A 24490-nucleotide genomic window follows, 5' to 3' on the forward strand; every position below is an offset into this window, starting at 1 on the left:
AAGAAGCATTAGAATGGAGCATAGTACATATCACATTATTATGTTTCTATTATAAATTGAGAGTTTTTTTTTTTTTTTTTTTTTTAAATACCGGTGGCGTATAAAAAATTGTATGTTACTAGCCTTTTATTCAAATATTTAAAGAATGGTGCCTTCAAAAATCTTAAAAAAAAAAAAAAAAAAATGGGCACTGAAGAGTTAGAAATCTAGAGCGTAGGGTGTATATTGATGGTAGCCAAAATATTTATGAATTGAAGATGAAAATCTGCGAAATGAGAAAACTTATTGGGTGTTGTAGTCATTGACGTACCGTTGATGTTTATAATGGCTAATTCCAAATAGTAGATGTAGAAAATGCCTCACCGAAAGAAACAAATTAAATGTAGAATGCCTCTCTAAAGGAAACACATTTTGGCCACCAACATAAAATGGGGCAGCTCTTGGTCAATAAAAGTTGTTTTGCTTGCGCTTATTTTGCCGACTCTAATCTTTTCATGAGTGGCCATCTTTTTATCATGTTATGTAAATCTTCCAATTTTCAGTTTCTCTACCAAATCAATCAACTTTAATTTTTCAACGCTACCACAGCTCCATACCTTCTGCTTTCCAACATGCACGTATATGTATAAGCATCCATACATGTGTACATACATTTGTATAGCTATTTATGTATTATTATTATTTTTTGTTTTGACCCTGCAAGCCCAAGTTGTAGGAGTTTCAGCTAAGTTCTAGGGTTTGGACCACTGAGGACCACAACCTTGAAATCTGTAAGCTGAGCTATGCTTCTCGCTGTCCAAGATAAATACTTGAATCGCAAAAATGGGACAAATTCAAGGGACCTGTAACCTCTGAAGAAACACTTCATCAATATTTGACAGAGTAGCTCAAAGCTCGAAATAAAATATAAAACAAGTAGATCTAAAAATGAAACAGAATTTGCAAGCAAACTTTACTAATTTTACCATTGCAAAGAGCTTGGAGACTTATTAGATTATACAGAGCCCTGACACTCAATACATGAAACAAGTTGAACAACCCTGCTTATTTACAAAAAATGTTTTGCTTGAAGATGTTTCTATGTCAATTATGTATCAAATACACTAACAAGATCAAATAAACTTCTAACTTGATATGTTTGTTTCCAACACTAGCAACATCAGCAAATGTTTGTCTCCAACACTAGCTTTTAATACTCGTCTCAAGAGAGGACTTGGCAAGCCACAATAAACCCGGATCGTCCCGCTTTAAGACTAGATAAGTTTCTGCCTTTCCAATCTCGTTTGACACAATCTCTTCATTGAAGCCAACCAAAAACAGGAACTCCATCGCAGCTATAGTCATAAACATAAAAACATAATTGTTAATAATAACACACCACAGCTATAATCACAATTGGCAAAATATAAAAAATATTTTATAAAAAAGCCTTAGCCAGAAAAATAAATAGATATACAAAACTCACTTAGTCCTAGAGCAAATCTCATACACATATATTAAGCACTTATAAAACTTGGAATCCAATATAAGAGAAATACAAACCTTTGTAATTTGCAATATTCCTTTCAATTGCTGGATTAGCCTGCAATGTCATCCATTAGTGAGCTATCAGAAATCATTTTTAATGACAAACTCCATGCTACAAAATAAATTGCACAGAAATAAATGCCTTGACAATGCATGTACCTTACGCAGTCTTCCGTATTTCATCTCATTAGGGTGCTCAATGACATTCCTGCAGCAGATAACAGGTTTTAATAAAATTTTATCATAAAAGGTACAACTATACATGGTATCTAAGACCACTGATCTATAAATCTCTATGTAGCTTCCAAAATTCTAAGAGGATCCCATGCAAGAGGTCAGAATTAAAAGGAAAGAAGACAAGGAAAAAGATAAAGATATAAGAAAAAATTTGAGTTAGGTACAGTACCTTATTATCTTAAATAGGGTTTGAAGAATTACTGTAGCTTGTGTGGGATTAACCTCAGCTTGCAAGACTTCAATGGCCTTCCGCATGCGACTACAAATAACTGTAACAGGATCTTGAATTCTCTGTAATTCCTGATCATCAGGATCTGGTTCATCAATCTGCATTATGGAAATTTCCTGAGGGTTTAACAAATTATCATCAGGATCAGGTTCTGCCTGCATGATTCCATTTGACTGGGATTCATCAAGATCAGGATTTTTGTAATCCTCGCTTGGATGGAATTGATCTTTGGTTATTCCTGTGATTGCAGAACCATTTTCAGGTCTCATGCTCTTTCCATATCCCATATTTTCCTCCTTCATTTCTAAGTCATCAGGATCAGGTTCAGCAACATTTTCCTCTGCTTGAATCTTTCTGTCCAAAATCTCCATTTGCTCAGAGTGGAATGGTTTAGTTTCTCCACAAGGCTCCATGGATTCCAACTTGCTGTTAGTCATAGAAACAAGTTGGGTTACGTGCGGTGGTTCAGACATGGTTCTGCTTCCAGGAATTTCCAAGTGAAAAGATTCAGATACCAAAGTTTTGTTTCCCTGGGAATCATCAGGATCAGGCTCGAAATTTTTTTGATAGTCTGTACTGTCATCAGGATCTGGTTCCTGATAACTTGAAAACAGAACCTTGTCTGAATTGGCAATAGATGACTTCTCTTTTTCTACAGAATCCAACACAGAATCGTCAGGGTCTGGTTCCTCATGGACTTCAGATGTTCCCAAACCATTGGTAGAAAGATTTGATAAACGGCGATAAGCAGCAGCCACTGATGATGCACGAGCAGTTGCCAACTGATCTGATATATTTCCCCCAAGCTTTTGAGAAAAATTACCAACTTCTTCAACATAGAAGTCCTCATCATAATGGTCTGAGTGCTTCACTCCATTCACGGTGTGGCTTCTCGATCTTGTCCAATCTAAACTGACGGCTTCTTGGTTCAGCTACAAAGAGACAATATTAAATCAACAGAAGGCCACTTCAATTGGAGCCTAAGAACCAAAATCAATACTCCCTCTCTCAAGAAAACACTTGTCCACACAAACTCTTACCTGCTTATCCAGAGCATAAAAGTTTGCATCATGTTCAGAGTGTACCATATGAGCCTGGAATAAACATAAAACCAGAATAAGCTCCCCAAATACACCCAAAAAAAAAAAAAAAAAAAAAAAAAGAAAGACCCTTTTTGGTGCTTCAAAGTGCGCTCGCTCTGAAAACTTTATTAAATTAAGCTTACAAGTTCGTGCAAGAGAGTTTTCTTGATACTCTCATATTTCCTGAAACCCTTGAGGTCATCAGTCCGAAGACGCAAAGATATCTCCTCTCCATGATTCTTTCAAGAGCAAACACAAGTCAACAATGAAAATTGAATCAAAGTAAATATAAACTATGTGCTTAACAACCTTTTTCTTATATACTTATCATATGCATACCTTGTTAAAGCCTAGAAGGCATTTTGGACTTACACCCACATAACCAACAGGGGCCATCTCAGTCATAATTCCCACACGCCAACGATGCTTTAAAGAAGAAAATGGAAAGAGAATTTATCAAAGTTCACAGAACAACATACGGGAGAATCACATTATGTAAATAACAGAGCAAGAAAAGGAATTAAAACAATACCTTGTTCATGATAGCAATAATTCCAGGATCAGAAGCAAGCATGTGCATTCTTTTCAATGCCTCTGATGCTGGAGGGCTCAACTGGAGACAAACAACACCAAGTTAATAAAATTCCCAAGAAAATGGGTTGCTTGAATTTTACCTAAAAATACAAACCCTAATAACAGATGTAATATGATCCCAGTAGAGTAGAAAGAGCTAAAAATACATTTCTTGGCAGATTCTAAAACAATAGAATGTAAAGAAAGCGAAAAAGCTAAGAATATCTCAAGAAGTTAACTGAATTATGAACATCTTTATTTAACTATTGGAGGAAGTCATATAAACTCTATTACAACATCAAATCATATCTTAAAGGTAACCTATTTATGATTATTTGAATCAAGACTGCAACATCAACATACTCTTTAAGACTTCAGCTAACCAAACAATTTCTTCTTCTTCTACTTCTTTTTTTTATTTTTTATTTTTTTCTTTTTCACACCTTATTTGCATTTGATTTTATAGACTCTATGCCTAGGTGGCAGGTCCTTTGCAAGATGATCCAGACTAAAAACAATTACCAAATACACATAGATTACAGGAGAATGTGCAGGAGCAGGTTGACCATGCCATGCCCACAGGCCTTGCAACTGACTTTGACACTAATGTGAGAATCAGTCAATTAGTTCTCTGTGTAACAGATTTTAATTCCACAGTCCTTAGTTATAGGACAAAAGTGCACAGTTATCTATCCATAAACTAAACGATTAAATGATGGCACCTTCATGTGTCCCTAAATATGTAACCTTAGTTAAAAATAGTAAATTCAAAAGAACCTCTATTCCTGGAAGTTCAAGTGTTCGAAAATCACAAAAGATATAAGGTCCTTGTGGGAGTCTCGATGGAGCATGAGGTCTATCTGACTTTCGCTGTCTTAGTCTCTTTTCCTCATCATCAAATCCAGCTATCCTCATGTTTGTCTTTGCACCTTGGAGAACCTCATCTATTTCATTCTCTGACACACCCATCATTCTGATGGACTTGCCCTGAAATAGAGAAACATGAGATCAACTTTTGTTAAACACTTGATAATCAGTTTTGCATGGCAGTTGGTTTTTGAAATATATAAGGAACTTAAAATACCAGCTATAAAAATCCATTTTATATCATGTATGCTAGTTTTAATATCTTATTCTTAACATCCATTTCTGATCTAAGTCACTTACATAAAACTCATCAAAAGACAAATTTTAGAAAGTTGAGACTTATTCTTTCTGGCTACCATATAAAAAGGGGAAAAAGAAGACAAACTGATTCCGGAGACAATGACTATATCATCTATATAATATGCCAGGGCATAAATAACATACGCAACTATATTTCATATATGCAACAAGAAACATCTCTAGATTCATAATGGATTCTAAGACGTTAGATTATAAAGAATCCATCAATTAAGTATGTTCCATATGAACACTGGATCAATTAAGTATGTCCCATAGGAAAAATGGTGCTCAAATACCAAAAAAGAGTTTGGCACTAATTATGTGGCAGAAGGAATTTCATCATGTCAATATAAACAAATGAACACAAAGCTGATAAGCAACAACATATATTTAGATAATTTATAATGTTCAAGAAAGATTTGAAACGATTATATGTCAATCAAATATAGAATACTAGTAAATTAACATACCTCAACAATAGAAGATTCTTGCAAGCTCAAGCGTTCATGCTCATCAGAAAATGGAAATAGCAACTTTGAGCTTTTGTTGGAATTCTGTGGAACAATGAATCTCATAGTATCTGCTTTGACTTCGGACAATTTTTGCATCTCGTGTCCAAGATCTTTGAGAGTAGCACATGGACTCATCCCTACAACAAACTTTTTTCCCCTCCATATCACCGATACGTTAATGCTTTGAGGATCTTCCATGTTATTCTGCAAAACAAAATTGCAAGAACACCGTCAGATCATGCAACAGACATGACAATCATTTCTTCAAATCAAAAAACAACAAAACCTTATAATAGAAAAAGATGCTCCACCCAGTAACCAAAATCACATAAAGTTTTCAACTTTATCCGGAATTAAGAGGGCTAATTAGTTTCTTGCACGAACCCATTTCAGATATATGAATAAATATCTTAAACCCACATACTTCGAATGAAAATTTAAAGAAATAAAGCTCAAAGTGACAAAAAGATTGACAAACATTGATCAAAGTTCCATAATAACCAAAACCATGTTTGCCCTTGCTTTCATAACATCAAATTGTAACCAAAAACACAAAAAATTATAAAACTGTTAAGAGAAAATGAAAACCCAATTCTTAAACTAATTAAAAAAACTTGAACTTGATAAGTAAGAAGAAGAATAATCCAGAACGAACAAAACCCAGATAGAGAATTAGGCAAAAGCTTACATCGTATTAAGATCGGATTCTTTCTGTCTTTTCCAAAAAGCAAATATTCTGATAATTAGAGAATTGCTATTGCTAACAAACCAATTTCCAAATACCAACAGCAGAATGTAGGATGCGAAAGTAAAACAAAAATGGACCGTGAATCTTATATATAGATAGTGCGTAGGATAAGAGATGGCGCACTTTTAGATTTATGTTTTAGCATCAGCTAAAATGAGCGGCTGTCTGTTTATGACTGGTTGCTTTTACGTATGCAATGGCGCAAGGCGTTACGGAAAATTCCAGATAAACAAATATATAATCACAAACATCAATTTTTATTTTTCATATATTTTTATTTATTATTATTATTTTTATTTCAAAAAAAGCAATGAAGCTTATTTAAATATAATTTTACATTATTTTTAAGCCCTTTTTTTTAAAAAAAGATTTAATTAAGCTTTGTTGGTGTGAATATATCTTTACGAAGTATAAGAAATCCCTCCTAATGAGGAATTTAATGGCAACAGCCATTGTTTTCTCCAATGCTAATTTAAATTCGAATTTTATTATTTTTAATATTAAAAAAGAAAAACCCAATCCCAATTCATTAATAAAAATAATATTCTTGTGTTGTAAACTTGTGAAGCATTTTGTCAAAAGAAAAAAATAAAATTGTGAAGGATAATTTAATAAACTTATGTTTTGCAGTTATTAAAAATAATTATATCGAAATAACCATATATACAAAAGTGAAAAGCGCTGCCGTGGGATTTGGGATTTTTTTTTTTTTCACCAATTTGATGTTAATTTCTTAATTTCAAGGCTTGAAAAAAGGGGAAGGAAACCAAAAAAAAAAAAAAAAAAAAAAAACAATACTGCATATTTTTATATACAAAGTTCAAGAGGAGGATTTAAAGTTCATATTTAATTATTTTGAGGGCAACCCAAAAGAAAACTAAAATCACAGTCACAAATATAATGGATTATGTAGGAATATATATAGGATTATGTAGGAATATATATATATATATATATATATATAGCTATTATGCTGATCTTCAAAGTTCAATCTTCTGGAACAGCTTGAACTTGATCATACTTGGAAAAGAAGTCATGCCTGAAAAATATATCGTATAAGAAATTGTCACTGATTGTATCAGTTGGAGATCTAAAACAGTATTTCTTTCTTTCTTTATTTATTTAATATAATACACATGATATAAATATGTATACATATACACATATTTTATGGCAATTACTTACTGAATTTTCCGTCCAAGTTGACATATCGCAATGGCAGACGTTCCAACGCTGACACTGAAAAGGTTCCAGTTCTTCTACAGTCCCAATATATATATATATATATGTATAAAGAGAAAAAAACTTCAATTTATTAAATTAATAGAGAGAAATATTGCAATTTTCTAATAGCAAGATTAATTGAAGAAGAATTTAATGAACAATAATTCATTAGTTTACTGGTGTAATGATTGTGCTGTATCTTGCCCAAACAAGTCCATTGCAGGTAAGAGCTGGTGAGACCAATGAATAATATTGGTGATGATCAGAAGATTTTGCAATTAAATTCTTTGAAAGAAAAATAAATAAATAAATAAAGATAGCTGACAGAAAAATATGAATTTATGTCTGAAAATTCAATAATTAAAATTTTGCATGTATATGAAATTAAAAGTAACCTGTTTGTTGGGGATATGATACTTTCTCAGGTGGGTTTGAGAAGCCTAAGATGTTTGTAATGGTTACGCCCCATTTTGCACATGGAGCCCAGAAATGAACTGCATGCATGTTGTTCAAACAGCATCATTTCAGCGATTCAAATTCGACAGGGAAATATATATATATATATATATATATATATTTATATATAAACTAATCTTGTCTCAACAATAGGAAATTTCCAATAAAATTCACTCATATGTATCATAGATTCATATCATCAATATATATAAATTTTCAATTTCTGTATATCAGACAAAACAAACTTTCATATGTAACAAGTTGACTTTAAATCAATATCCTGAGATATGGAAATTCCCTTCATTTTAATAACTTCAAAAACAATAAAATTATCCATATTATGTCTGCATATATACATAAAGTTGTGTAATCATGAAGAAGATGATGATACTAACATATACAACCTTATCAACTTTAATATATATCTAAATATTTCATCAGGACAAGAGGGGAAAAAAAAAAAAAAGAAAGAAGAAGAAGATATATCTAATATAAATTGACTTGGAAGTTGGAATAGTTGCCCTTTCTGGGTGGTTCTCTGAGCATACTAAAAGATAATTAGTAATGAAAAGAATATACGAACTAGTTTTAGGCCCTGCTGGCTGGTTCCAGAATGCTTCAAGCTTAGACGGTGCCATGAAATCTCTTCTTGTCTCCCTTTCTCATAAGAGAATATGGGAAGCTTGCTAGTTATGTGTATCCAAAAATTAATCTAGCTACAAGAAATATATTTACATATATATATATATATATTATATAAATATATTTATAAGTGAAATATTATATATTATCTATCATAGAAAGTTGATATCTAAATTTATATACATACACATATACATGATGACGCATGGACATCGATGTGCACTTATATAATTCATATTTCCTTAATTTACTAACATCTATATAGCTAATACGACCTTTGACTAAAAGTGACATTATAAAAAAAAAAAATTGTAAATTAATTGATAAATATTTGAATTCTTCTTGATTAAAATTAGTCAAGGATCCATATTAAAAAATTAGCTTTTTTTTTTTTTTTTTCCTTTGATAGTATATTAAAAGATTGTTTGTTGGTGGTTTATCAAGTGAAGCAATATGCATAACTTTCCAAGGAAATACCAATTAATTATCTGGGAAATTATTATGTCCAAGATACAGTAAAGCTAGGCTGCGCGCATATCCACAATTACAGTGCCCTTTATGTAAGTATATGCAGGCATACATATTGATCGTCAAATTCTACTTTCATCCACTTTAAAAATAATAATAATAATAATAATATTGATATATTTAACTACTAGGGATATGATTCTGGCTTCGTAATTTTTTTTTATCAAACTTTAAATAATTAGATATTTAAAATAAATTATAGATCTTATTTTGTTAAAATCAAATTTTAATATTTTATTAAATTTATATAAAATAACCAATTCATTTTAAATTTTAGTATTTAAAATTGTGTTGTATCGAATTTGTATTGTATTATTTTATGTTCATGTCAAAAATTTTTCATCTAAACCTAATTTGTTAAACTTTTGTATTGAAATATTTAAATTCAAATTCATTCATTAAATTATCGTGTAATTTGTTATTCAACTGTTAACACGTAAAACTTAATTACAAAATTATTTTTTAAAAAAATAAAAAAAAATTATTACACAAATATTTAAATGAAAACAATCAATAAAAAAAATTATACTAGATTGATAGTTGATACTAACAAAATAATTATAATTATAAAATAAATATTCAATAGATAATACAAAATTAAAGAAATAATAATAATAACAAGAAAAAAAAAAAAAGCACACACACATATCATTTAACAAACTGAAAGTTCAATAATAATTATTCTTCAAGCTAATTTGCATCATCTCATTAACAAATAAAGTCGATTCCTGTGAAACTTACCATACGAATATATAGTCCCTTCTAGTGTAGATGATCACAATTCAATTAAGTTATGTATTAAGTGTTTTTAGCCTTGTAAACAATGATTGGAGGGGATAAGTAAGATTTAAAACTAATTCTGTATATAAAATCTACTTTTTGGTATAAACTTAAACGTTTAAAGGCAATTTTTTTCATTGTTTTGTTGAAAATTACTGCTGAGTATGGAAACGTTTGACAAGTGTGGGGAAAAGCTTCTAATATAGATGAGACTACCTTAAAATGTTCATTAGCAATGCAACAAAGTGAGTTAAAAAAGTAATCAACTTGCATGCTAAGCAAAACTATTGTTTTTGTAGCTAAAAACACTTAATCCGCAAATTATATATTTAATTTGTGGATGTCGTGATTGAAAAATTATTATGCACATATATATATATATATATATATATATATAATTGCTGTCTCCAACTTATAGTAAACGATACGAGATGATATGACCAAGCCTATATGAGTGAAATTTCAATTAATGACTTTCATTATAAGATGAATATTGATATAGCGATGGGGATATGAAGGTGGAAAACTTTAATAGTACATAAGTAGAAAAAAACCCACATTATTCTCGTACTTGATTGTGAAAACCATTGCAGCGTACAAGAGATATCTAGATCCATCTAGGAGATCATAGCTAAAGAAATTTGATGATATTGATTTATGAGAGAACAAAATGAACTGAATTCTTAATTTAAGAACACTAACAAAGACAGAAACATTAAAAAAAAAATAAAAAATAAAAAAATGAATGATCAATTCAAGCAGCTAAGATGCTCCATCATCAATGGCCAGAAACACACACACACACACACACACAAAAAGTAGTACGTAGTTATAAAAATCTACTACAGGTACTCCTCTCATCAGTGTCCCAATATAATCACACGGTCATTATGCTCCAGATCAGAATCTTCATCATCATCACCATGATCATCCCCAATCATGCTCGCCTCGGCTGCCATTTTCCCTATCCCGGATAGTGAAACCTTAACTTTGTTCACAACTTTGTAAGTGTCATCAAAGTCTTCATCCACATCCATTACATCTTCATCTTCCTCACATTGGTTCCCTTTGTTTGGACCGCCAGAACCACCTTTGCACCCTTCGCTGCCTTCGCGGTGAACGGTGTGGAGGTCCACATACTCTGAGTGCTCGGCTTCGGCTACTTTGATCAACAACAAACTAACAAAAAGTGTGCCAAAGCACACCAAGACAAGTCCACCTCTAGATATAGACATTTTGTTAGTAAAAGGACAGAAAAGAAAAACAAAAAACAAAATGTGAAATGAGGTTATGAAATGGAAAAGATTGAACAGGCTTTGTTTTTCCGGTTTTTGTTTTGGGATTTTGGTGGGTTTGGTAAAGAGGAGGAAGTGTAGATTATGAATAGTGGGAGAAAGAAGATGGAGTTGGGGATTTTAAAGAGATTTTGATTTACTATTTATAAGAAGTAGGGTTTGTTTGTTTTTGGTGGCCATTGAAGGAGTTTGTTTGAGTTGAGCTAGTCTTAAGCCTTCCAACTTCTTTAGCCTGTGATGCACATTAAGCATGGAGTACTCGCCAAGCAACCAAGCTGCCACGTCTTGTATTAGACCCTATATTCTTGCATTTTTATTTTTTATTTTTTTTTATCATTATTAGTTTCTTATACATTTATTTATTTATTTACCTTTTTTTTTTTTGGGCATTTTATATACTTTTAGTAATCTTAATTTAATTACTGGTTGATTTAATGAAACACATTAATTGGTACAAATATTAACCCATGAGTAAATTTTTAATGATATATTTCATTATAGCAAATAGTTAAATTTATACCATCATATCAATATATTGTTTTCTTAGTTACTATGGTCTCTTGCATTTTGTTTCTTGTTATTTTTAATTCCTTCATTTAGAACATAGGACTGAAAAGAGTTTATTTAGTTTTATTGTAAAGACTAATATTAAGTTTTCAAATATAACTATAACCCATCAATCAATGAAATTGCTGTGTTATGACGTGTTTTACCATAGGCATCTGGTTGGAAATATTAGACTTATTTTTTCAAAACTTATTCAAAGGTATTCGCAGGAAAAAAAAAAAAAAAAAGTTTCTCGAAGTTACAATGGAACAGTTTACAAGTTTCCCATAGCAAAATAAAAAATAAAATGAGAAATGAAAACGTTTTGGCCTCGAAGAAAGTATCAGTGACATGTTCAGAAACAGCAGTCATGGCTTTACATGATACAAGATGCTGGATGCTGCTATCATACTTGGCATGTGAATGGGGAAACTCCATCTTGACTCCTGTGAAATCAAGCTATTTACAGCTATTTTTGAAGGATATAGGTGTCTGATAAACTTCTCTGCACCAGCAATCTGTTTTTCTCGGAGGCTATCATTGTGTATCAGTTCACTGCAATGGGCCATGCAACCACGGTTATTTTTACAAAGGTATAAAGTATATTTTATGTACTCCAGCATTGAAGCAGGATAATAACCTAATAAGTAATAACCTATAACATCTTCTTTGCTTCCAACTAACAAGGTTCATTCAATCAAAAACCAAAACTAGAAAACAAAAATCTTACATGAGCAATGCAGCCAACTTTGTATGCGTACATGCTCCAAAGAGAGCTTCAGGAATAAGAGCTGAATTCAGGAGAATATTGGGGAGGGATATGTAAGATATCTTCGCTTTATATCGGACAAACCATTCGGTAAGGAAATGTGCTCGATAAGCAACTACACATGGCAACCTTGCAAGCTGCATCTCCACAGCAACTGTACCAGAAGTGCATAGTGCAACCCTACTCGCCTGTAAAGTGAAGTTCATTTTGACTCAATTTGAGTAACAAGTATGGGCAAGATTGGTGTTGAAAGAAGTACGTATTATCTAAATTGTATAGTCTCAAAACATCGACTCAGCTCAGCGCAACACATCCAGAATGTCACCCTGTTAATGTTAGATTTTCAGGGCATCACCAGCTCTCAAGAAAAAAAAAAAAAATACAAAGTCCATGTTTTGAGTTCTAAAACTTGGCTTAGCAGAATCCAAATGCATCTTAATTTAGACACTGTTGGACTTGTTTGTTAAGAGCATTGCCAAGTCACAAGAGAAGTCACCAATTCTGGATTTGTTTTGTTAACAGAATCAGAAACTGCTCAAAATAGATATTTAAATAAATAAAAGAAGAAAAAGAAGAGGGAGAGGCAGGAAAAGCTTATAAGTATTGAACACAACGCATGGCAAGAGCAGATTAATAATTATTAATAACATCAACAATTCTTTAAACCATCTAATGGAGAAGGTGAAGTATGTATGCTGTCCCAATAATATTAAATTTAAACTGCAAATTAAAATTGGGTGCAAGTGGATTTTGCTACATGGCAAGTAGACTCATCAACTCTAAAGTCAAAGCATAAGCAGTTATCTGACTGGACATGCAAAATCCCAAAGAAAAACTGCCTTCTCAGGCAAAACTTATCTGATTGAACAATTATAAGCTATAAGCACGGTTCCAACAGAAATGGTGGTGCTTCATCAGCATCCACAGGAATTAATAAATCAAACTTTCTTCACAATACAAATTTTAATGAGATAATTCTAACCAAACAATACTATTTCTGCCAATAAAATTATTCTTTACTTACACTTAAGGCATCATATTTTAGACGTTGGGAGCCTCCCGGAATCAATACTGCAGGCACAGGCCAGTTACGAACAGCTCCAGTGATGTAGTTCTCCACATGTTGATTAGAAGCAATGTGGATGACAGTCACCAACTGAGGAAAGGACTCCTTTACTAGTTCCACAGTGTTTGAAAAGATAGATAGCATTCTAGTGACCTCTTGCAATCTGCTTCCAGGAAGCACGGAAATTACAGTGGCCTCTTCAAAAACAAAACTAATAAATCATTAAAGGCAGATCTCTATATGATAAAAAGCAATTAATTGTATTTTGTCCAAAGAATTTGCGGAGAGAAAATACAAACGGAGTTCACAAAGCTCCTCCAATGCACCTCAATTCTCAGACTTAACAGTATGAGCTATTACTCTGAGGTAGTAGAGGATTTTACATATGTTAGAAAACTAATAGCTTAAATAGAAAACTAAGCTAGTAGAACTTCATTAGATTACCTGCAGGAATTGCATTTTCCTCTCTGAAATTGTCATGGTTTCCTTCTATCTTCCATTCAAGTAATGAAGTACACTTTTCCTAAAACAAATCCCTCTGACACATTAGCATTTAATCTACCAAACATCTAACATCCAATCGAATGCCTTATTTTCTTCTACAAAGTGATTTTTCAGAAGAAATACAATTAACGGTGGTATCTAACAATCCAATAGATGTACACTAACTTGGAGCTATCAATCACATTCAAAACCATAATAAAAGATAGTTTCTTACCGGATTTAATTCCAAAATATCCTCCAGAATTGGGTGGCCCACAAATGTGGCAGCCAGTCCGTTTGATTTGCAAACTTCTTCCTCATTTGGGAGTATACACAAGACATGATCCACAAATTCAGCTAGGCCTTTGAGTCTTGCTTCACCCCCTTTCCATGCCCAAAATGATGGTGCCACATAATGGAAGTGTACTGGGCGATCCAATCTTTGCTGATTGAATCTAGCTGCAAAAAGCATTCCACCATTTTCCTACACCATACTATTGCTTAAGAAACATGCAATAATTGATTATAATTCCAGAAAGTTAGTGAATATTACCCCGTAACTGCCTTAAAAGTCGGAAAGAAAAACCTTTAGAATCCACTGTTACAACAACATGAGGTTCAAACAGAAGAGCGGCCTCTATTGTTTCTTTCAGCTTCACCTACAATTTCAACTTCTAGCATGAATATCTAGGCCAACTAAAATGCATTGTTGCAGCAACATTTTCTCTCATAGTAAAAGAGATATTTTTTGGTTTCACAACTCACTCTCATCTTATTCAAATGTGGCAACAATTCCCATATCCCCATAACTGAAATATCCTCTATAGGATATAGAGATTTTAATCCTTGTTTGCACATCATGGACCTGAATAGATATAAGAGCATAATGTTACAAAATAAAGCAGCAAGGCATATTATTAGTTGATAGTAAATTTTTCTATGCTTGGAGTCATCACCCAGGTTATGATGGGCATCTAACTGCCTCTAAGCACTAATAGGCGGTGAGAAGCACATCATAGCCGAACTGAGTTAATGGTCTGCAAACATTTAACCATGCCAAATATAAAAGCCTGCTTAACATGAACTTAACATGAGAGAATTTCAAACCTCCAATAAAATAAGTCCAAAATCACTATATTCTTCTTCTTCTTTTAAAAAGTCAGGTATATTCTCAAGATATTTCCTAAACTATACACAGATTTTGTTCATGATATATTTTATTGAAAAACAAATAAGATAAAAAATAAAAACTTTCAGTCTTACTATTTGCTAACGAACTAAAAATTGTTTGACAGAGTAGCAGGAGCAGGAATGAAATCATTACATCCATCCAACGAAGAACTTTCTTAAGAAAAGGAGAATATTACGACAAGAATCGTGGAATTGTATTAGCTTACCCTCCAACACCAGAAAAATGGATAGGAACAGGAGAAAGCTTCTTTAGAGATGCCATCAGCCTTGAACCGATGGTATCTCCAGAAACCTCTCCAGAAACTATAAAGACCCTCAGTTCTCCATCTTTTTCAGCCATGTCTTTCACGGTTCTGCCAGAAACTGACAAATATCTCCTCACCAGCTTCAAGACACCCCCATGTTTTTCGCCATTCAAATTCCATATTCTTCCAAACAACATTTCCTACTTCCCCAAGAAATGGACAACAAAGAACCGGTGGGTGAACAGAATTCAGCACATCATAAAACCCAAAAGATAATTTAATGGACAGATGGGAGTTAAACATTCCAACCGTTTGAAAACTCTTTGATTTTATTTTGTTTTTAAATTAATCAAATAATACTTTGGCATGATAAAAGAAAAAAAAAAAAATCCAAAATGAAATAGCTCTGCACTTCATTCAATCTGTTTTCTGTAGTATAATCAAAATCATAGGATAAGATATGTCTGTAAGATGCAGCCCAGTTGCCTAAAATTTAAAGCAAGACCAGCCACAGAAGGAAATCAAAAGTACCCATTATCCATATAAGTATAAAACAGCTAAACAAAGCTTCAAGTGTCCAAAAACTACCCAATAAAATTGAATAAGAACTAGGAATTTCCCAAATCAAAAAGTAGTTAGAACCCACAAAAAACCCAAAAAAAAAAAAAAAGGATTTGCTCAATTAGAAATAGAAAGACTAATTATCATAAAAACAGGAAATGGGAAAGAAAGAGGGTAGGCAAGCAAAAAAAAGGTCTTACAATGGAGGAGGAAGAAAAGCAAGTTTTAGTTGCAGCAGTGCCGAGGAAGGAGTGAAGGTTTCAGAGCTTTCCATCCAAATTTTTGGATTCAACTTTTAGGATCTTTCGTAGAGCCCACCCGGAAAGTCACCCACCAATTTGGACTCTTTCTGTTGGTCTTTTATTTCTATATACACACACCCCCCTTTCATTTATCTCGAATTTTGTCTTGTTATTTAAATTTTTTTTTGGGGGTATTTTTTGTTTACCCATAACAATTGAACTATAATAATAATAAAGAATTTTCTTTTAGATCTTTTTTATTTTGCCTGAATTATATTTCAACCTATATTTTTGACAAATCATTGTTAACTTCCCACATATCAACTTTTACCTAATTAATTTCTACCATAAAATATTGATTTCTAGTTATTTTAGCTTTTAGATGTTAAAATGCAGATAAAAATTTATATACAAATTTATTTTGATAAATGAAAATAAAAAAAGTTTATTTTGATAACTATAAAAACTTTGTTTCTATATAATAAATATAAAAATTAAAAGAGATTAGGGATAAATTTTTAAAAATATAAATGTATAATTATAACAAAATTGAAAGTTCTAAATCAAATTTGTTTTCATTAAAAAAAAAAAAAAAGTTGTAAGGTTGGGTTGGATCTACTTTAGTTGGGTCCAGTTGGTAGTGTAGTGGGCTTGGGATATTGGGCTAAAAGATTTGCATTGGCAGAATTTGGCCCACTACCCACCAAAATAGGTAGGTACCCACTCATTTTCAGGTTTTTTTTAATTTACCCTCTAGTTTCAATTTTGCCTCCAAAAGAATAAAAAATTACTTTGTTTTTTCCTCTCTTCTTCTTCCGAGAAATCTCAAAATTCCATTGAAAAAAACATCCCCACACCTTTACTTCCTGGGGGGTGGAGGAATAGGTGGTGGTGTAGGAATTGGAGGAGGAAGTGGTAGTTGTGGTAAAAAACACAAGAAGAAAGATAAAGGTCATCATGAAGGTGATGGAATTGGAGGAGGCATCGGGAAAGGAGTTGCCAGTGGAGGAGGAGTAGGTGGTGGTGGTGGTGGCAATGTCAGAAAGGGAATAGGAGGAGGAATTGGTGGTGTAGGGGGTGCTGTTGGACTTCGAAGATTTTGGACTTCGAAGGGAAGTGAAAAAAAAAAAAAAAAAAAAAAGACAAAAAAAAGTAAACCCTTGGTTTTTGTAATCAAAGGTATTTTAGGTATATTGAAAAATAAAAAGATAAAATAAAAAAATTATTAAATTGATGGGTACATATTCTAAAAGATCTTCCCAATAAAGACAATAGATTAAATTCTCCTTTGTATTGGGGTTGAGGTTTTGAGTATTGATATGGCCTTTGGGCCTTTTTTCTTGTTGACATCATTTTTGGGGCTCAACCCAATAATCCTGTTTAAATGGTTTTAATGAAATCTGTCTTTTATTTTTAATTTTTTTTTTTAATCTACCCACTTTTTTTCAAATATTTCAATCATATCCTTAATCTATAAATTCTTTTAAAAAACACAAAAATACTAAAACTAGCATACATGGGTCTGGGATTGCACAAACTGAGTCTTCCACATATTAAAGGGATGTAGTTGGAGAAGAGAGTCGTGAGGGGGTGAGAGTAGGAAGAAGAAACAAGATGAATATGAAGATGAAGATGGAGGAGGCCATGCAGAAGAAGAAGAAGAAGAAAGCGTTATGGGTTATGGTTGTTGTTGATGTCAGTGTCCTCCATTATTGCTATTGTGATATTAAGAGTTATAAGGGATTGCTTCGATGAGTACTCATGCCCTTTCTTCAAATTTTTTTTTTATGCATAGATAAAAGAAATATAAAATAGAAATTGAAAATAAAAAGAAAGCACAGGTGGAGTAGGATATATTTTTTTATTTGTTTTATTTATTTTTTATTTTTTTTGCAATAGGATAGTGTATGGATTTTGCTTGAAGAAGAAGGGGGCCAAAAAAAAAAAAAAAATAGAGGTGCAGAGATTGAAAGCTTTTAGGAAGGAGAAAAGGAAAATAAAATAATTTTTAGTTTGATTGAGAGTAAAATAGAAAGTAGTGGGTAGATTAAAAAAAAGAAAAAAAATCTGGAGAAAGAAAGTGTAAATATCCGTAACCCTTTATTTTGATGGGTAGTGGGTCAAATTCCCCCACTATGAACTGTGGGAGCTCATTCAATAAATAAATAAATAAATAAACTAGGGGAATGGATTTGATTGAATTAATGGAGTATTTAGATAATGGTAAAGTTGATGAGAATCTAAAATTTTTTGGAAAAATAAATTTTTTTCTTATTTGGATAATTTTTAAAAGGAAAAATTTGTGAACTCCAATAGAAAATAAATCTCACAATATAGAAAACTGACATAGAAAAAATGAATCATCATAAAAATGTATCATTTTAAAATTCATTAGGAAATTAGTTCCAAGTATTTTTTTAAATACAATTTTATCATTTAATTTTAATGCACAAACTTATTTAATTACTTGTAAGTTTTATTTTCTTCTATAATCAACCAAACACTTTATAAAGAATCCTGAGAAAACTTATTATTGTGAAATTGAATCCCAGAAAACTAATTTTTAAAAATTAATTTCCTTCAATACTTTCCCTTTTACCAAACAAACTATAAGGTTATTCTATTTGAAATTTTTAATCCAACATATTCGACAAATTTAAAAAAGCCAACACAATCCCGTATTTCAAATAAACTTTTCTAATGTGAAAATGAAAGAGGGGCATGATTTAAATTCACAACTATTCTATTATCAGTTTTGTTCAAAGTTCATCCCTCATTTATTCTTTTTTGTCATAAATTCATCCCTCATTTATGTGTAATCATAATTATTGAATATCTAATTAAAATATTTATCAATGTTTTTTTAGCAATATAACATTTATATAATTACTCCTTTTTTTTTTCCCCACATGTTACCTTTCACAATTATACCCATTTAATACAGTTGGTTAACAACAAAATATTTATGTAATTAAAAAAAAAATTGTGCATATTTATAATATTAGTCAATTTCAAATAAAATATTTATGTAATTAAAACAAAAATTGTGCATATTTATAATATCAGTCAATTTCAAATAAGGTACAACCATTAAATCACATTAACAATTATGGTTTAAAATTTAAAAAATGATCAAATATGAATTTAGAGATATATTAAAATCCTATTTAAAAATGAATCTTGCCGGAACTCCATAATTAATTAATATAATTTTAAATTTAATTCTCGATGCAATCCAAAAATTAAAAAAAAAAAGTCTCATACGAGTTCTTATATTAAAAACTTTATAGCCTGACTATTTATAATATAATACATATCTACTATTTTCTTTTGTTCCAATTTTAAAGAGGTTGAGTTCCAAGATTTGAGTTTTAATTACACAAATCTTTTATTAATTTCTTTTCTCTACTTTTCAATATATTTGGTTGCTTAATTCCTAACAAAGCTGGGATTGCTTACTTTCTTTAGCCATAGAAAGTATGTTTCCTTTTCTTAAAAAAAAAATAATAATAATAATAATAAAATAAGTCTTTTGTAATGATTTTATTATGAAAAATCATTTTTGTCAAAACGTTGAACTTATACAAAATAAATAAAGAACGAATATGACTTCATCATTTCCTGTAGTCAAAATATAAACTTCACTTAGAAATCTAGAAAATGCTATCTCAGAAAACCCTTTTGGAAACTCACGATCGAAGAAGATGTCCATTAAGACTGAATTGAATAAGACCTTAATGATTTCACCCACAGGTGGTATAGTGTTTCAGGCTTTTTTGGATTTTGAGACTCACGTTTATTGTTTGTTAGAGAAGAAGTTAGGGCTTGCTGAACAAAGTTCATTTTTATTATTAGAGGTGTACAAATATATTAAGATTGATTCCGTATGCGTTTAAATTTATATAACACTCCATTACAATCTTTTTATTCCAAGTTTACCTTTAAAAAAAAAAAAAGAAAAGAATATTTGAAAATTTTATATATCTTGATAAGACCATTAAAAATCTGCAAGAGTTAGAAGCCAACAGGAGCTCAGTAACAGAGGTTTGGGAACATACTTAGCCAGATTTGATTGCACAGCGGCATGGTCACAGGTAAAATTCATAAATGGCCAAAAAAAAAAAAACTCTTCTCCAAAATGATTAATTTCAATAGCATTACACATTCAAGTTAGCTTAATTGGAAATCTGTCGTTGTCTGTTGTCCACATTTAAACCATTCTCTCCCCTTCCACTCAAAATGTGAACCTTAATTTATATGATTATCTTTTTGCATACACCCACAAATGATAAAGTTTGCAACCTGGCCTGAAATTTTGGTGGTAGCTAACACTTCCAAGGACCACTAGCCACAACTTTTAAGTTGGAAAGACATGCAATACAATAGCAATTATACATTAAACCTTTTCTACGTATCACTTTCAGATTTATTTTTTAATTTTTTTAATTTTTTTTCCCTTCCTTTCTTTCTATATTTTGGTAAATTATTGTGGATATCAGGCCTATGTTCTCTGTTTAGTAGGAAGCTGGATAAAATTGAACTAAAGGAAAGCTGAAAAAAACTGAAAAAAAAAAAAAAAATCTTTCTCTACCTTAATATCTACCCTTTCCATCTTTCTTTTCTCTCATTGGTCCATGGCATATACCAAACACACCAATGTAGGGGAAAAAAAAAAAATTTATATAACAAAAAATATAAATAATATAATATAACAAATCATTTGTAATTGAATATGTAATAATTATCTTATAAAGTCGACATACTTTATTTCTGTATATAATTTTAAATTGTTCGGTTTACTTTTTACATAATAATTGAAAATGACAAAGAATGGCATAGCATATCCGTTACATGTGAGACATTTTCTCTACCTAGACATATATGCAAGAAATTGTGCAAATTGCAGTAAATGTAGCAATATTCTTGTTTAAGTCCTGCCGCACATACATCCTCCAAGTCTAAACCGTATGACTTTGTTAATTTTTTGATTTTTTGGGTCACACTTCCAAATCTTAATTTTTTAAAACCACTATTAAAAAAAAGTCTATGAAATAATTGGGATAGCTGGACGTATGCTCTCAGACTAAAAGCATTGCTGGTCTGTTGCTTACCACTCATCCCTTGAATAATCCAGGTTTCTTAAGCGTATAAGAATGAGATTAAAATTGTCGCCAAGGTAGTTGGACTAAGATTTATACACCATTAAACACTCCCACCAAACTTTCTGCCTTAATTAAAAAAAAGAAAAAAGAAAAAAAAAACCCATAAATTCCTTGGTTTTCTCAGTTTTGCATCAAAAACCCACAACCCGATATCCCACTATATAATCATTTTTTTAGCTCTCAGTTTTGCATCAAAACCCCACAACCCGATATCCCACTATATAATCATTTTTTTAGCTTGTCTGTGCTATAGGTATAAGCTCCTGGCACAAAACTAGCAACAATATTAGTAATGGCAAACTTATACATTTCATGTATTTTGTTTACTCAATTGCTACTAATCCATTTTGCCAAAACTGGAGCAAAAGTTCCAGCCATTATAGTATTTGGGGACTCAACTGTGGATGCAGGGAATAACAATGTGATTCCCACACTCCTCAAGAGCAATTTCCAGCCTTATGGGCGTGATTTTTTTGGTGGTCGTCCAACTGGGAGGTTCTCCAATGGCCGTATTCTTCCAGACTTTATCTCTGAGGCTTTTGGGCTCAAACCCATTGTACCTGCTTATTTGGATAGCATGTATAGCATTTCAGATTTTACAACTGGGGTTTGCTTTGCTTCTGCTGGAACTGGCTATGACAATGCTACCTCTGATGTATTTGTAAGTCCCCCTATATTATTAAGTCTCAGTTGTGTGTGTTCATTTTCTTAACAGAGTTTCATGCAAAAAATGATTTGCTTTTAGCTTTTCCAAACCTCAAAATTTTTTTCAATGTTTCATTTGTTATTCCATATTGCAGAATGTTATACCTCTTTGGAAGGAAGTGGAATACTACAAGGACTACCAGAGCAAATTGAGAGCCTATCTTGGCCATAGGAAGGCAAATTATGTTTTGAGGGAGGCATTGTATTTGGTAAGCTTAGGGACCAATGATTTCCTGGAGAACTACTATGTTTTCCCACTGAGACAATCCGAGTTCACTGTTGAACAATACCAGGATTTCCTTATTGGACTCTCTGGGAATTTCCTTAGAGAAATATACAGTCTTGGTGCTAGGAAAATATCACTAACTGGGCTTCCTCCAATGGGGTGTTTACCATTGGAGAGAACCACAAATATATTTGGCAATCATGAGTGTATAGAGGAATACAACAAGGTGGCTGTGAACTTTAATGAGAAGTTGAAAGGTTTGGTGGCAAAGCTTAATCAAGACCTTCCTGAGCTTAAATTAGTTTTTACAGAAAGTATGTATGATATCGCATATCAGATCATCAAAAAACCAGCTTCATTTGGTAAGTCTTTTTTTATTTTATTTTTTATTTTTGATTCGTTGTTGTTGTTTTTTCCCCCCATTCTTTTTCCTACTTTTCAATTATATTATTTGTGATTTTCATTTTCCATTCTGTTTGCCAATTCAAGCTAGTTTACAATGAAACATATTCTTATATTTTGGAAAAAGTCAATAGGACTTAAAGTAAGATAATGCATTTGCCACAATATCATTTGTATTATCCTACAAGGAACAAAAACATTCACCTTAAATTTAAAGTTTTAATAATCAAATAAAAAACCAACAGAAAGTTCTATGAGTTAACGTTAATTTGTTTCATGAGCCATACATCTTAAAGTTTAGGAATGTCTTTAGAAATCTTATATTTGGCTAGCTAATCAAAACCAAAAACAAGGTTCCTCTACATGAATGTCTAATAAAATATTGTAAATTTTAAATCATCACCAACAAAAGTAATGATTCATGTACATTATCTAATATTGTTAGAGCTTATGGATCTCAAATTGTTCTTGCTCTCAAATTTGCAAAGTCTATCTATTATCTAGCGAGATTTAACTCGAGAAGGTGGAGCTGACTAAATAGGAGCACTATTCAATTGATTCTAGATGGTTAATAGGATTTCACTGCTTCCTCCTCATTAGTTGAAACTTTTTTGGAAATGTGATTGCGTTCCTACATCGAGTAATTAAAACACACTAAATGATATAGATAGGGTTTCAAGATCTGGAAACAAGACAGAGTTTGATACCAGGTCAGCTGGTACCACTCCAAGTCATCATATGCCATGTGCAATATATTTGCCACATCAGCTTGCCATTTTATTTTTTTATTTTTTTCAATTTTTGGATTTTGAAAAAGAAATCCTGTTACACGCACCCCCTTTTCTTCTTCCTAGGACTATGGCTTCTGGTTTCCTCTTCCATTGTAGGGCTATCTTCCATGGCTTTTGGCTTCTCCTTTCTTCGAATTTAACTTAGAAAAACTAACCCTCTACTTCTACGACATCGTCACTGGACCAAATATTTCAGCCATCATAATCGCCATCAAAAATATTATAAACAATCATTTGACATATTTCAATGCATTATGTATAATGTATGGTGAAAATGGTGATGATAATGTATTATGTAAATAGTAATGAGAAATTTAATGTGGAAAACCATAAATTAAATATTTTTCTTGGGGTAGTTTTAGATTCGGTGAATAATAATTTTGTTTGAATCTTTGGTTTTTAGATGAAATCAAACTTATATATATTATAATCTGGGTTGTGGGATTGATGTATTGCAGGATTTGATGTTGCTAGAGTAGCATGCTGTTCAACAGGGACATTTGAGGTAAGTTGTCTTTGTAGTAAGAGTAATCCATTGACATGCACAGACGCTAATAAATATGTATATTGGGATGCTTTTCATGCTACTGAGAGAACTAATAAGATCATCGTCGATAATATGACTGGTTTGCTGCTAAAGGAGTTTTCTTGATTATTCTTTTAGTTTTCTTCGAGGGGAAAAAATAAAGGATAGAATTTATTTTTCTGTGTTCTAGTTGTACCAATGTGTTGTGTAATTTCCTCAGCTACTTGGCTATATAAATATATACAGATATGTTATAACGGATGTGTGTTCCTTGCCATTATATAGACACCTTATATTAGGTAGTTATTGTGAAATGAAAACGTTACATAATATATTATCTAATATATGGCACGTATAGGATGGTAGGAGAATATACCCATTTTAACAAAATTTTAAATATATATAAGATATAATGTCAACCATTGCTTACTCAAATTAAATATTAATATGAAAGCTTCGGAGCACAAAAGGAGAAAAAAAAAAAAAAGCAATTGTTTCGTTGACCCCTTTGGTTTTCGTGCAATGATATATATATATATATATATATAAATAAATATGATAATAGTATTTTTCTA

The 24490-nt window shown here is 31.7% G+C and overlaps 5 protein-coding genes across 8 annotated transcripts; 1 reads left to right on the forward strand and 4 right to left on the reverse strand.

Annotated features, from left to right (window-relative positions):
* Positions 1 to 938: 938 nt before the first annotated feature.
* LOC107417406 (uncharacterized) lies at positions 939 to 6175 on the reverse strand. 2 transcript variants are annotated; one of them, XM_016026023.4, is made up of 11 exons: positions 6016 to 6175; positions 5286 to 5531; positions 4426 to 4635; positions 3608 to 3688; positions 3415 to 3501; positions 3219 to 3314; positions 3034 to 3087; positions 1934 to 2925; positions 1687 to 1735; positions 1543 to 1582; positions 939 to 1334 (listed from the first exon to the last, which is right to left on the reverse strand). In XM_016026023.4, the coding sequence occupies exons 2-11, from the start codon at positions 5523 to 5525 to the stop codon at positions 1183 to 1185; spliced, it is 2001 nt and encodes a 666-aa protein (XP_015881509.3). In that variant the 5' UTR covers positions 5526 to 5531; positions 6016 to 6175; the 3' UTR covers positions 939 to 1182. The 2 variants fall into 2 exon arrangements, with proteins under 2 accessions (XP_015881509.3, XP_048327795.2); XM_048471838.2 differs by lacking the exon at positions 6016 to 6175 and adding an exon at positions 5614 to 5761.
* A 794-nt stretch (positions 6176 to 6969) lies between these two features.
* Positions 6970 to 8456, reverse strand: LOC112491418 (mitochondrial pyruvate carrier 4-like). The gene is made up of 5 exons (XM_025073015.3): positions 8339 to 8456; positions 7695 to 7793; positions 7477 to 7529; positions 7261 to 7334; positions 6970 to 7114 (listed from the first exon to the last, which is right to left on the reverse strand). Exons 1-5 carry the CDS (start codon positions 8391 to 8393, stop codon positions 7063 to 7065), a joined length of 333 nt encoding a protein of 110 aa, XP_024928783.3. The 5' UTR covers positions 8394 to 8456; the 3' UTR covers positions 6970 to 7062.
* A 1881-nt stretch (positions 8457 to 10337) lies between these two features.
* LOC125421997 (uncharacterized) lies at positions 10338 to 11150 on the reverse strand. Its single transcript, XM_048472393.2, has one exon. The coding sequence runs from the start codon at positions 10938 to 10940 to the stop codon at positions 10566 to 10568; it is 375 nt and encodes a 124-aa protein (XP_048328350.2). The 5' UTR covers positions 10941 to 11150; the 3' UTR covers positions 10338 to 10565.
* Positions 11151 to 11805: 655 nt separating this feature from the next.
* Positions 11806 to 16217, reverse strand: LOC107417394 (probable lipid-A-disaccharide synthase, mitochondrial). Of its 3 annotated transcripts, none has more exons than XM_016026011.4 (9): positions 16062 to 16217; positions 15262 to 15500; positions 14630 to 14729; positions 14418 to 14523; positions 14100 to 14323; positions 13826 to 13904; positions 13340 to 13578; positions 12277 to 12503; positions 11806 to 12101 (listed from the first exon to the last, which is right to left on the reverse strand). In XM_016026011.4, the coding sequence occupies exons 2-9, from the start codon at positions 15495 to 15497 to the stop codon at positions 11915 to 11917; spliced, it is 1398 nt and encodes a 465-aa protein (XP_015881497.3). In that variant the 5' UTR covers positions 15498 to 15500; positions 16062 to 16217; the 3' UTR covers positions 11806 to 11914. The 3 variants fall into 3 exon arrangements, with proteins under 3 accessions (XP_015881497.3, XP_015881498.3, XP_060672621.1); XM_016026012.4 differs by having other exon boundaries at positions 15262 to 15503; positions 16062 to 16210; XM_060816638.1 differs by lacking the exon at positions 16062 to 16217 and having other exon boundaries at positions 15262 to 16028.
* A 5200-nt stretch (positions 16218 to 21417) lies between these two features.
* Positions 21418 to 24176, forward strand: LOC107417405 (GDSL esterase/lipase At2g42990-like). The gene is made up of 3 exons (XM_016026022.4): positions 21418 to 21926; positions 22066 to 22558; positions 23848 to 24176. The coding sequence occupies exons 1-3, from the start codon at positions 21558 to 21560 to the stop codon at positions 24039 to 24041; spliced, it is 1056 nt and encodes a 351-aa protein (XP_015881508.3). The 5' UTR covers positions 21418 to 21557; the 3' UTR covers positions 24042 to 24176.
* The last annotated feature ends 314 nt before the right edge of the window (positions 24177 to 24490 follow it).

This window comes from Ziziphus jujuba, chromosome 4 (assembly GCF_031755915.1).
Source record: "Ziziphus jujuba cultivar Dongzao chromosome 4, ASM3175591v1".
Classification (NCBI taxonomy): Eukaryota; Viridiplantae; Streptophyta; class Magnoliopsida; order Rosales; family Rhamnaceae; genus Ziziphus; species Ziziphus jujuba.

Coding starts and splice junctions, on each gene's coding strand:
- LOC107417406 (XM_016026023.4), bottom strand. CDS start 5,525: ATGGAAGATCCTCAAAGCATTAACGTATCGGTGATATGGAGGGGAAAA. Junction 3,088..3,218: donor AAACTCTCTTGCACGAACTT/GTAAGCTTAATT, acceptor TGTTTATTCCAG/GCTCATATGGTACACTCTGA. Junction 1,736..1,933: donor ACCCTATTTAAGATAATAAG/GTACTGTACCTA, acceptor TATCTGCTGCAG/GAATGTCATTGAGCACCCTA.
- LOC112491418 (XM_025073015.3), bottom strand. CDS start 8,393: ATGGCACCGTCTAAGCTTGAAGCATTCTGGAACCAGCCAGCAGGGCCT. Junction 7,335..7,476: donor ACAGCACAATCATTACACCA/GTAAACTAATGA, acceptor TTGGGACTGTAG/AAGAACTGGAACCTTTTCAG. Junction 7,115..7,260: donor CAACTTGGACGGAAAATTCA/GTAAGTAATTGC, acceptor TATATTTTTCAG/GCATGACTTCTTTTCCAAGT.
- LOC125421997 (XM_048472393.2), bottom strand. CDS start 10,940: ATGTCTATATCTAGAGGTGGACTTGTCTTGGTGTGCTTTGGCACACTT.
- LOC107417394 (XM_016026011.4), bottom strand. CDS start 15,497: ATGTTGTTTGGAAGAATATGGAATTTGAATGGCGAAAAACATGGGGGT. Junction 14,730..15,261: donor CATTTTTCTGGTGTTGGAGG/GTAAGCTAATAC, acceptor ATATCTATTCAG/GTCCATGATGTGCAAACAAG. Junction 12,102..12,276: donor AAGTTGGCTGCATTGCTCAT/GTAAGATTTTTG, acceptor GGCCCATTGCAG/TGAACTGATACACAATGATA.
- LOC107417405 (XM_016026022.4), top strand. CDS start 21,558: ATGGCAAACTTATACATTTCATGTATTTTGTTTACTCAATTGCTACTA. Junction 21,927..22,065: donor ATGCTACCTCTGATGTATTT/GTAAGTCCCCCT, acceptor TCCATATTGCAG/AATGTTATACCTCTTTGGAA. Junction 22,559..23,847: donor CAAAAAACCAGCTTCATTTG/GTAAGTCTTTTT, acceptor GATGTATTGCAG/GATTTGATGTTGCTAGAGTA.